Source organism: Mytilus trossulus, chromosome 9 (genome assembly GCF_036588685.1).
Source record: "Mytilus trossulus isolate FHL-02 chromosome 9, PNRI_Mtr1.1.1.hap1, whole genome shotgun sequence".
In the NCBI taxonomy this organism is placed as follows: Eukaryota; Metazoa; Mollusca; class Bivalvia; order Mytilida; family Mytilidae; genus Mytilus; species Mytilus trossulus.
This window is the reverse complement of record NC_086381.1, coordinates 8517044-8528994: the sequence shown is the minus strand read 5'-3', so window position 1 is coordinate 8528994 and position 11951 is coordinate 8517044. Positions and strand designations below refer to the sequence as shown.

General features: G+C 31.9%; 1 protein-coding gene across 1 annotated transcript; it reads left to right on the top strand.

Annotated features, from left to right (window-relative positions):
* On the top strand, window positions 1–4049 carry LOC134685064 (F-box/LRR-repeat protein 17-like). The gene is made up of 2 exons (XM_063544447.1): window positions 1–143; window positions 2009–4049. Exon 2 carries the CDS (start codon window positions 2021–2023, stop codon window positions 3515–3517), a length of 1497 nt encoding a protein of 498 aa, XP_063400517.1. The 5' UTR covers window positions 1–143; window positions 2009–2020; the 3' UTR covers window positions 3518–4049.
* The last annotated feature ends 7902 nt before the right edge of the window (window positions 4050–11951 follow it).

Here is an 11951-nt window from a genome sequence, read left to right as displayed (position 1 = left end):
GCATCTGTTATTTGTTATTACTTGCGAATGATTTATATAACAAGGTCTTCGTTTAATTTTGAGGTGATTTCAATCCAGACAACACATGTGCCATCCCTCATAGTTGTTTTTCTTGGTAATATCGTAGACAGTTTTTCTAACAAGTAAGTGTTTTCGAATTTTAAAATGGCTAGACATACTTGCTATATTATTTTCATTATTGTCATTGTATTGAAAGTATGAAATTTGTAGGCAAGATCTTGGATACTTTTTTTTAACTTTATTTAACCGTTCTGTGGAGGTATAGACATTATACACAATTATATAGATCGATCATGGTAATGCAACGTAACACACACACATGCACGTGAGGTCATCAATGCATATTTTTTCATAGTAGGAATTTACTAGAACAAAATCCGTAGTGCAACAACGAGTAGCGTATGCGAAGACATTACTTTAACCAACAAACATGTAAATGCACAATCTAATTTAACTAATATCTTTACATACAGTTTGGAAGACAATAAAATGTAGTTTACAGTTAATCGACTACACTTTTTAGTATATAACGTGGAGCAAATTGACATGGATGTCAACATACATACAAAAAAAGTCATACATACATATAAAAAAAGAAGATGTGGTATGATTGCCAATGAGACAACTATCCACAAAAGACCAAAATGACACAAACATTAACAACTATAGGTCACCGTACGGCCTTGTATGTATAACAGATTATGTTGGGCATTAGTTAATGATACATGGCTATATACGTTAACATACGGTCTAAAAAGTTGAGACGTGTCAATTTAGTAATGAAGGTATCAAAAGCCTTGAGGTTAGAAAACACTAAAATGAATTTAACATTGACTTTTTAGACATGCTATCAACATCAAACAAAATTTCCTTTAGGAGAACAAAAACGTGACATCAAATACCTTAGGGACAAGAAACAATCGAAAACTACACCGTATTCCAATAATGAATCTTTATTTAACCAAATGGTAACAAATATTTTAAGGGAAAATCTTCCTCTTTAAAAGCATAAACACTATCATTAAACAAGTCTAAAGGCTCATATTTATAGCTAGTTTACCCATTATTTTTTTAAATATCTAAATATTTATATATTATATTTAGATTGACAATTTTCCAACCGAAATTATTATTTTTTTTGTTACTACATGTATTTTTTGATTTTCAGCCTTTTGAGTAAAACGTTAAGACTTGTCCATAATATTTGTAAAGATCAATATATCCGATATAAGAAAATTATCCAATAAAGACTTTAAAAAAGTTCTACACATAAACTCTTCATACTGAAATCTGCGTTCTATCAACGATTGAATAACGAAACAGACTAAGTTCGTCGAATACATAGTCCCATAGTTCAAGCTGAACATTTTGCTTAATAATTAGATGCCACACAAAGTCAGTAAGCACCAGTTTTAATTTAATCTTTGCTATTCTTGTAGCTAACATTATTATTGAGACCATGTAGATACTCAAGAATTCTTTAAAAATTGATGGTCAATTTTGTTTTGGTGGTGTATATGTGTGTGTGTGAGGGGGAGGGGTTGGAGGATCGACATGATATATAACTCTGATTAAGCCATGAATGACTGTCTGAAGTGTGGCACTTAACGTCGCCCAACGTAATGGTTTATGGATTTAACATCAATATTTCCTGCTTCTCTGGTAGTCCATTATCTAAACGAGAGGTAGTAATTATTTTGTGCTAAGCACTTGAAAGAAAGAGAAACATGTTACCTTGTTAACACTCGCTAGTAATACATTGATTTTTTTTAAATTTTTTTTTACAATGTACGTTTATCAATACAGATGTGACGTGGGTTGGGGATTCGAAAAACCCACTTTGATTATACGGTTAATTCATTTGAATGGGGACATAGAGCTGGAACCCCCTTTTGTCCTTGTTTGTGAACCCTTCTTTTTAAAATGACTGGAATCGCCTCTGTATATATACAGAGATACCATATTACCTTTGTTTTTCTTTTTTCAGATATATTATACCATGAATATTGACGAACTTCCTCCAGAACTTCTTGTTAAAATCTTTTCACATCTATCACAAGACGACCTATTTACGGTAATAGACAAGGTGTGTGTAAATTGGAGGGAGCAGTTATTGCATGAACCATCGCTATGGAGAAAAATCAACTTTCCGTATCACATCTGGATTGATTTTTCAAAATACACCAAACAATTTACAAACATTGCTTCACACATTCAGGAGCTGACAATAGCAGAACACCGATTACAACAGGTCTTAAATTATGGCGGGAACATGATGTTTTCCAATCTGAAAGTGATCCATGTCAGTTTAGATACTTATGACTTTTGTAATGAAATCGTCAAAAGATGTCCAGTTATTGAGACAGTTGGGCTCTCAATACAGGATGCGTTACGAGTAGACATAGAAAAATGCTTGAAAATATTCGAAAGCATAATGCTCAAAGGACTCTTAATTGAATACCGCGGGGAAAGAGAAAAATTTAATCGTGCAATGACATCATTTCTAAGGAAACAGCCAGCCTTGCAGGAATTGGTTGTTACTACGGAGAAAATATTTGCAGATAATGTATTTAAAGATTTGTTCAAATTGTGTCCAGAAATAACAAAGTTTCATTGTGGGGAAGACTGTATATCTAATTCAGTATTTACAGATAGTGTAGAACCACTTGATATAACAGATTTGTCAGTAACAGGTGCTTTTGATTTTAATGACGATGGTTTAAGTTCAGCAACAAGTAGGTCAAGAAACCTGACATCATTGGATATAACTGGATGTACAAATATATCTAATGACGGATTTCGTTATATTTCCGAAAACTGTAAAAGTTTGAAGAAATTAACATTTGGTTCAAAATTTATGGACTTTAGACCTTTGGCGATTGCGAGCGAGAGTTTAAGTGTTATAGCTGCTGGATGCCAACTTTTGGAGTCACTGTCTGTCAGGCAGTGTAGTATAGATGCTTTAGGCGTAACACGCATTGCACAGTGCTGTAGAAATATCAAGGTCATAGACTTTCACTTGTGTCCAATGATATCAGACACATCGCTTTTCGCCATTGCAGACAATTGCATACATCTTGTCACGGCTAGTTTTACTTTAGCAGACGGCATCACCATTAAAGGTGTCATTGCTCCAATTTTATCCTGTCCAAAGATGTATAGACTAAGATTTGGTTTCTGTAACAATATAACATACTTACCGGACAACGCTGAAGAATTTGCACCCAATGAACCCGATCAAGAACGGGGTGTTATTCGCAGATACTTTGAAAAGGTTAACACCATAAACCGAGACGGCATTGATGTAAATCTTTCTCATTTAAAAATACTTCAGTTGCCATGTCCTAATATTACAACACGGACTATTCTACAGCTTGCAGTTCTGTGTCCAGAATTAGAGCGTTTGGACACAGGACGCTGTCGCCTAAATTTTAACCCGGAAGAAAAAGAAAAACTTATGTCTTCGTGTAGATTGTTGAGCTATGAGGAAGATTGAAAGATTCCAGTATTTAGAAAATGATGAAAATAACATCATTTTGATATGTTTATAGTATGCACAATACCAATGCAATCAAGAAAACATTATAACGAAAAAGAAGAAAACAGAAATTTCAAACATCAATCATATAGTTTCGATTAATTTATGTATCCATTTATTTAAAAGAAAAATCAAAATTCACATACATGTAAAACAATTTATCCTTCTTTTTTGTATTCTTTGACCTTTTTTTAAGTCTTCGATCCTTGTTGTAATTTATCATCACGAGTTCAACATGCGATGTTTGTTGAAAATAGAAAAACAACTGTACAATTTGTCAAAACTTTAAATCAAATAGACTGATTATATAATGGTTTACTTTTATACATTATGAATTGGATGAAGAGTTGTCTCATTGGCACTCATATCACATCTTCTTATATCTGATTATTATATTATTAATTCGTATATTTTAACTAATTCGTTCAGGGATAGTCACATGTTAAACTATATTTTCGAAGGTAGAGAGAAAACGGCGAATAGCAAAAAGCATATTGCACAGCACAGTTTATTGCACGGTTATTTTTAGAATATCTAAAAACTGATATACTTTGTGACGTCATGTAATGAATTTCATGAAATTATTAAAAAACTTTTTTTTTTTTTTTTTTTTTTTTTTAATCTATGGATCGATTATTTGAAAAAAAAATCTTCAAATATAAAAGATGTATAGACAGAAATAATTAAATAAAATGTAATAACAACTAATTTGTTATTGTCTAGGAGACAATATGATATCTGGAACAGTTTATCTAATATATATGTTCATGATGATATCTATAAAATTCTAACAAAATCAAATGACGACTTTGATACAAATATTGTTGGAAATTAATAATATAATAATTATAGCCTATTTATGAGGTCAATACAGGATATATTGAACCAAAGAAGTCTATCGACCTCGGAATTCGTCCTCAGTCAATATACTTCTTTCAGGTCAATATATAACTTTATATCGACCTCATGCAAAGGCTATACTCGTATAAAATAAACGAAGAGAATTTAAACGAGACTTTCAAAAGACTTTACACCTGATCTGTTATACTATTAGAAATAGAATTCCACTAGATGTCAGCACCTTTTTGTTAGTGAAACAAAGCCGAAGAAAGCTTCATTGTCTCTGTCTAGTACGCATATTTCGTTTGGATTCCCCAAAATACAAATGCCGTATACCCATCACGTTTATTTATTTATTTTGCTTTTTACTCTTATTAGGTTCATGAGATTTGAAAATCGGTTAACAGTGGCGGATCCAGAGGGAGGGTTCCGGGGGTTGAAACACCTTTTTTTTTGGACGATCAATGCATTTGAAGGGGGACATATAGTTGGAACCCCCTTTGTCCTGGGTTGGGACCCCCCTTTTTCAAATGGCTAGATCCGCCCCTGGTTAACCTATTGTTGCCATTAAGTGTCGTCTTTTTGTGTAGGAGTATGAATCTTCCTTTAAGGTATGAGCTTCAGTTAATTTTTTGGACGATAAAACACAAACACCTGCTGAAACCCACCTCTCGCTGTATTGAAGACCCTTTGGTGGCCTTCAAATGTTTTGTGCTCTTTGGTAGGGATGTTGTCTGTGTGAAACATTCGTCCTACTTCCATATTCGATTTTAAAGGCTGTGTTTTATTGTGTTCTTTATTTACTTATATTTTGTAGATTCATTGTTTCATTTCATCTCTATATAAAACTGTTTTGCGAGTTCAGATTGATAAATCTTTGAAATTTAAATGATTTGAATCTGGAGAATACCTTTTGACTATAGTTATATGTATTCAGGTGTTTTCTATGACTGTTTGTTTAGCATCTCACTTATTGTAGAGTGTTAGTCTCTTTGTTCTTGTAATCAATTAACTTCTTTTCAAAGTTTCCTTTTTTTTCTCTCTCGCTAAAGCGTCATTTCCGCTGATACAACTTCTGTGTATAAAATGTAAAATTTTGTTTCAAAAGTAGCAGAGTTCGACCAATTAATCTAAGTTTGATTACCAAGAATAATTAATAATTCCATTGTGAACTTGTCAAGTTTTACTTCCTTTTACTATTCAAATGATTTTTCTGGTTACCTTGGACATTATCAATTGGTATGTTTGAGACCAAAGAGTTCCCTTTATTTATTCACAACGGTATTTATTCATATAATGTCATGAATGCAAACACAATTTGTATGGATATATATTTACTAAAAAAAAAGACGCATCAAAATGTGCGAGTTAAATGATCCATACCAAAATATACACCAGGAATAATTCTAATCACAAATCATCCGTAATTGGATCTGATTTTCAATACCGTAATCGATTGTCTTTCAATCCATTTAAATAGAATATTGAAATTGAAAATAGCTTTTTGTTCATTTTTTGTCAATTGTCACTTTTGCGCATCCTTATCGTGCAAGCAATGCAAATATTTGTTCTATTCGGTTAAATTACCATCTCTTTTATTTAATTAAATGAATGAAACATTGTACGTCAGATACCATGGCTTAGATTACACAAGGACGTTTGATATTGTCAAGTTCTCAGATTGTGTATCTAAAGATTTCTTATTTTAGCATTTTAATTCATAAAACTGAATCATTTCTTATCAAAGAAATAGGATCAATTTCCCCTTCATATGTTTAGTTGGAAAATCCTAATGAAAAAGTCTTTGAATTTATTCCTGTTTGAACGTTATTGTGTATATATTTAGATTCTAAAAACATAACATCATATTTCTGAACATTTAATGAAATGTAAATGCCTATAAACGTGCAAGAACAATTTTCTGCAACTTTAATGGATTCTAAATGCCGGAAAATGATTGTTGAAGGCCGTACGGTGACCTATAGTTGTTAATGTTTGTGTCATTTTGGTCTTTTGTGGATAGTTGTCTCATTGGCAATCATACCAAATCTTCTATTTTATACATGTTAATAAGAACGATAGACTGGAATCGAAGTCTGTCAAAATTAAAGCTATAAATCAAAGGAGAGATTCAATTTGGTCATTTGAAGCAAATCCAACAGTCAACATAAGATTTGATTAAGAGCTATGTTTAACAAACAAAACATGAAAATAAAACATTACTAAAGCTAGGTGTCGAAGCCTCCTTCTGGATTAACCTTTATCTTTTCAAGCCGATGATGAACATGTATAAGCACTGAAACATGGACTGAGTAATATAACCAATAGGGACAAACTGGTTAAGCCATTGTTAGTCTTGTATGAATTTTATTTTTGTTTCTTTTATATATTTCGGAGTATTATCACTGAACGAGTACATATTTTTGTTCAGGGGCCAGGGATATTTACATTCCTGTTTTTAAAGTATCCATATATTAAACAAAACGAAAACAACTGTTACATTGATATACGAAGAAACGACACTATAAATAAAAACTGTTTTGATTTAGACTAATGAAGACGATATAATCATTGATACATTTATAAACACATGTCTATTGTTGAAGACTGTATAGTAAGCGCATTTGTCATTTTGTTTTGTGTCGTTATATTGCTATTTACTTATAAACTACATCTGATTTTTTTTATCTAACTAAATAAACTCATCATAGATACCAGGAATATATTTTGTGTATACGCCAGACGCGCGTTTCGTCTAGAAAAGACTCTTCAGTGACGCTCGAATTCAAAAAAGTTAAAAATGCCAAAAAAAGTACGAAGTTGATGAGCATTGAGGACCAAAATTCCCAAAAAATTTGCCAAATACAGCTAAGTTATCTATTTTTTTTTTACCTTTTTGACAGATAATTTTTATTCTCAGCACAGTTGAGTGATATGAAAAGTTATCGCTAAAATAAAAACGCACGGAGCACGTGCCACTGTCAATGAAATTACCAACGTCGTCAAAAGTAAAATAGCGACAAACAGATAACCATTGGTCACCTCAACTCGCTTGATTTTGTCACTTCCGCCGTGCCGGCTTAAGCGAGAAAATGATGTCGATGAGATAACCAACGGTAATCTAATAGAAGTCAATGTTTCAGGAGGTGTCATTTCCGATTTCTGAGAGGGAAAATATTTGTTCTTGCATGTCTGTGCTAACCACTCATACTGATAACGTAGTTTAGTTAACGTTTAGGTATACTTTTCTTCTTTACTAAATACCGTATGGTGACGTGTATTTGCTTACACCCAAGCCATCTTGTTGGATAGTTGTTAATGTAATTGACCATCGAACATTTCTCCTTAATTTTATATTTTTGTTTTTTTTGTTTTTGGTTTTGACGTGTTGTAGGTATAATTTTCCGCAATCTGGTCTAACATGTGCAATGTTTTATGAAACGAGAACCTGATTTTCGAAAAATAATCATATTAAATAAATCATAAGTTGGTCAAACATTTATTTCAATTTTTAGAAGTGACTAGATCAATTCAGACTTGGACACCTACCTGTAATGGGCCTAATCAGGACTTGCTAGACAACTCTGTCGATTAAACCTTTCCTTGTACTGATTTTATACAAAATATGTGACTCAATTTCAAAACATGACCGGTTAAAGTCATAAGAAACCTCAAATTAAAAAAAAATATGCATGTTTTTTAAAACTAAATGGATAGTTTTCATTATACAACTTTAATATGTACATTTACTTTTTCTGAGGAAAATTCTTTAATTTGTCCACATTTAGAAGAAATTTATTTATTTTCATTTGCTTGCTTCCAGCAAGCAATTCGCCGACATATTTTCCGTATGCATAGTGACCCGAGCGTTACCCTCCTCGTAAAAATCCGGTGATCGCAATACGCATGGATCTGTCATTGAAATAAACAAATATCTGATTATACATGTTAAACACGTGCTAAATACCCATGCTTTTTGTGATTTGATTACTATAAGGTGAAAATCGGTATAACTCGGCTTCAAAACACGGCATTTAATGAGCAGCCATATTTTTTAAATCATAACAAACAGAGAGAAAAAAAATTGACGAATGTATGATATATATGCGAAAATAATGATAAAATCGTGCACAGAGGACTAAGTATATGATATATACATGCATTGGTTCAAGAATTGGATAAAAATTATTTTTCACCACTCACTCGTTTCGTATGACTTTAACGCTCTACAAAGCAATTTTCAAATTCCACGCATTACTACCGGCTGACTCTGATTTTTTGAAATATTAAAATATAAGCTTATTACATTTGATATCGTTGACCACAACGAGCAATTATTATTCTATTTTTTAATCAATTTGAAACAATAAATGAATTATACATATTGAAGTTAGCAAAAATGAGTAAGGGTGGAGGTTCGGGTGTCAAAATATCATAGAATTATTTTATATACGTATCTGATCATCCTTATGTTGAATGTTTATCATTTTTTCCGGAAATACTTTGTGTACTATTCGTTCAAGAAAGACGTATCAAAATAACATTGACCTTCAGTTACCCTCAGAAGTCTAACTGTGATAGATATTACGGTCCAGAGCTATCGTGATAGATCAATGTCAAATTACAGAATTAACTATTTGGAAATAATGAGGCAAGGACGATTATTAGAATAGCACTTTTCAATCATACTTTTCTGATGACACGAAAAAACAAATAACGGTGCATTATAGTAAACATACTTTTATTGTTGCTTGTAATATTAGAAGTGGGACATTTAAAGACGTATCGTATCCGTATCTGATACGTTGACGTATCTAAACGTATATATGGGTTTTTATTCAAGTAATTATTTACGTGCTTTAAAAAATAGTACTAGTAATCGAGAAAAGGGGAAAGAGATTGGGGGAAAAGGAAAGGGCAATGTATGTTCTTTGTCTCTTTCCGGATTTCTGATATATAAATAATGTTGAATAATTGTTTCATTTATGTATTGGTTATGTTTATATATTGCTTCTTGTGTGTCAAAATCTGGACCTAATTATATTTATTGCGCTAAAAGTGATGTTTCAACTCTATTTTAGTACTTATAATACAATTATGAAAACATTGCACGGACAACAGAAGCTAACATTTACACACATATAACAATCACGTGATTTCCGTGCCAATCTATATACTTGTGTATGTTTTGAAACTTGATATTAAAATCATTAGAACTACCCAGGCGTGAAGTTGAAATCTAAAACAAATAAAGGTAATGTCAACAATATTCATACACTTACTTTAGATTTGCTAATAAAAGGGAATTGAATCATCCACATCATATGAGTCGAATTGATTACTGATAACCATTAAACTTAATTTATAAATTAAAATGTAGCAGGCAATCCTTTTTTCAAATATGTAGTGAAGTACACCTTTTAGGGTGCGCTCGACTTTAGTGACTTAATCTTGGACTTAGACGAGTTTTGTTTTTGAATAGTTGTTAATGACATTTGGTTAACAATAAACGCTAGCACATTAAGAAGTGTGTAAACTATGTTTAAATTTTATAATAAAAATCTCTTTATTCAAGTCTGTAGATTTTAATATATTTGCCACAAAGTCCCGATTTTCTGAACATAGTTTCCTTTGTATATATGCACAATATGGCAAATCTCTATTGTACCATTAATTTTTGATTTTATTGCACAATTTCGTAATACACATGGCTATAGTAGGACTCATTAATCTTAAATTCACGACGGAGAAGTGGTGATGGTTTAAATATCGAGTGATTAGATCTACACGAGTTTTCATAAATTGAAAACTATCATGTAGTAAAAAGAGTGTAGCAACGGGTTTAAATGAAAGAAAGATATCAAACATAGAAAGACATATATTTAAACCTGAAAATATTCTATTAAACAATAACACAAATAGATATTTTCTCAGATACGTCAACGTATCAGAAACGGATACGATACGTCTTTAAATGTCCCACTTCTAATGATAGTTTTCTAGATGAACCTGTTTTCAAAATTTTCAAGTCAGGAATATGACAGTTGTTATCAAATCATTAGATGTGTTTTAGCTTTTGATTTGGCCATTTTCTATTTTTGCTATTTACGTTTCCAAAATCCAGAGTCAAGACAATTGAAGAACTGATAAACAAAACGAAGAAAATAGGCAACGCATGGAAACGAAGCGATATAATATATATTATATTAAGATACAAAAACACTTCCGTATTTGACCAACAAAATCGCTAGCAGCGTCTTCATAACACAATCAAATGTGAAACTTGTCTTAATAGTTATAAAAAATACCAGGATTATAATTTAGTACGCCAGACGCGCGTTTCGTCTACATAAGACTCATCAGTGACGCTCATATTAAAAAAGTTGCAAATCTCTTAAAAAAGTTGCAAATCTTTCTTTTTTTGGTAAACTTGACAAGGTTTATCAGGTAATGATTTCCCAAAAAGAGAATGTACCAATACCGTCTTCTGTGTTAATATCATTTAAAAATTTCAATCCGCGATAGTTGGTGGCATCGACCCAGTGGTAGGCGATCAAAGTAAAACGTTATGTTTAGTCCTATGTTTAAATATTTAATTTCAATATTGACAGCAGCTACACCTATATAGAACGCTAGACTTCAAAGCTTTTTAGAATTAAAGAGTTTGGTCATCGAATTGACTGATGCTAAAATAGAAAAGCACGCTCGATATAAGATATTTTCTCTAAATCTGGACAATGATAAACTTGACGGGTACAACATTTGGAGTAGATTCTTCCTACCATTCTGATGCACCTGGGATAAACTCTGATTGAGTTCATGTTGTTCAGGCTTTAGTTTCCTATATATACAGTTTTGTAGACTGTTGTTTATACTTTCGTCATATTTTGTCATGATATTTTTGTCTCTCTTCGACTTATGAATATATTGATAGTTCCTGTTTTTTCCTGTCTCTTTTTTCTCTCCGCGTATACGGATTAAATAAATTAAAATATGGCTGAGTCTGTTTGTTTTGTTCACGCATCGTTGTAAATATAATGGAATTTGATGCGACTGTCATAGAAGTGAGTGGTTTTGCTAGATTTAAACCAGGTTCTATCCACCAATTTCTACTTATGAAAATGCCTGTACCAATTAGGAATATGACATTTGTTATTCATTCGTTTGAAATGTATGATATTTTGATTTTGCCAATTTTTTGTGGACATCCCGTTTGTTTTTTCCTCAGAATTCATTGTATTTGTGATCTTACATTTTTCTTTCATAAAACTGATAACTAGTATTTTTGAAAGGTCTACAGTCACAGCTTTATTTCAACAATATCACCATGCTGTATCATACAATGCAGTGGTAAATACATTTTATTTTGAAAAATAATGATACGAGTTCTAATTATTATAACTTAAATTAAAATTCTAAAAGATCTGTTGACAATAAATGATACGTGAGAGTTTGCAAGTTAAATGACGGCATACAGTATTCACTTTTCTATTGTGGTTTTTACCGGAACGTCTTTGGTGTTTTGTACATTTGCCAAATATCGCTTATAGGC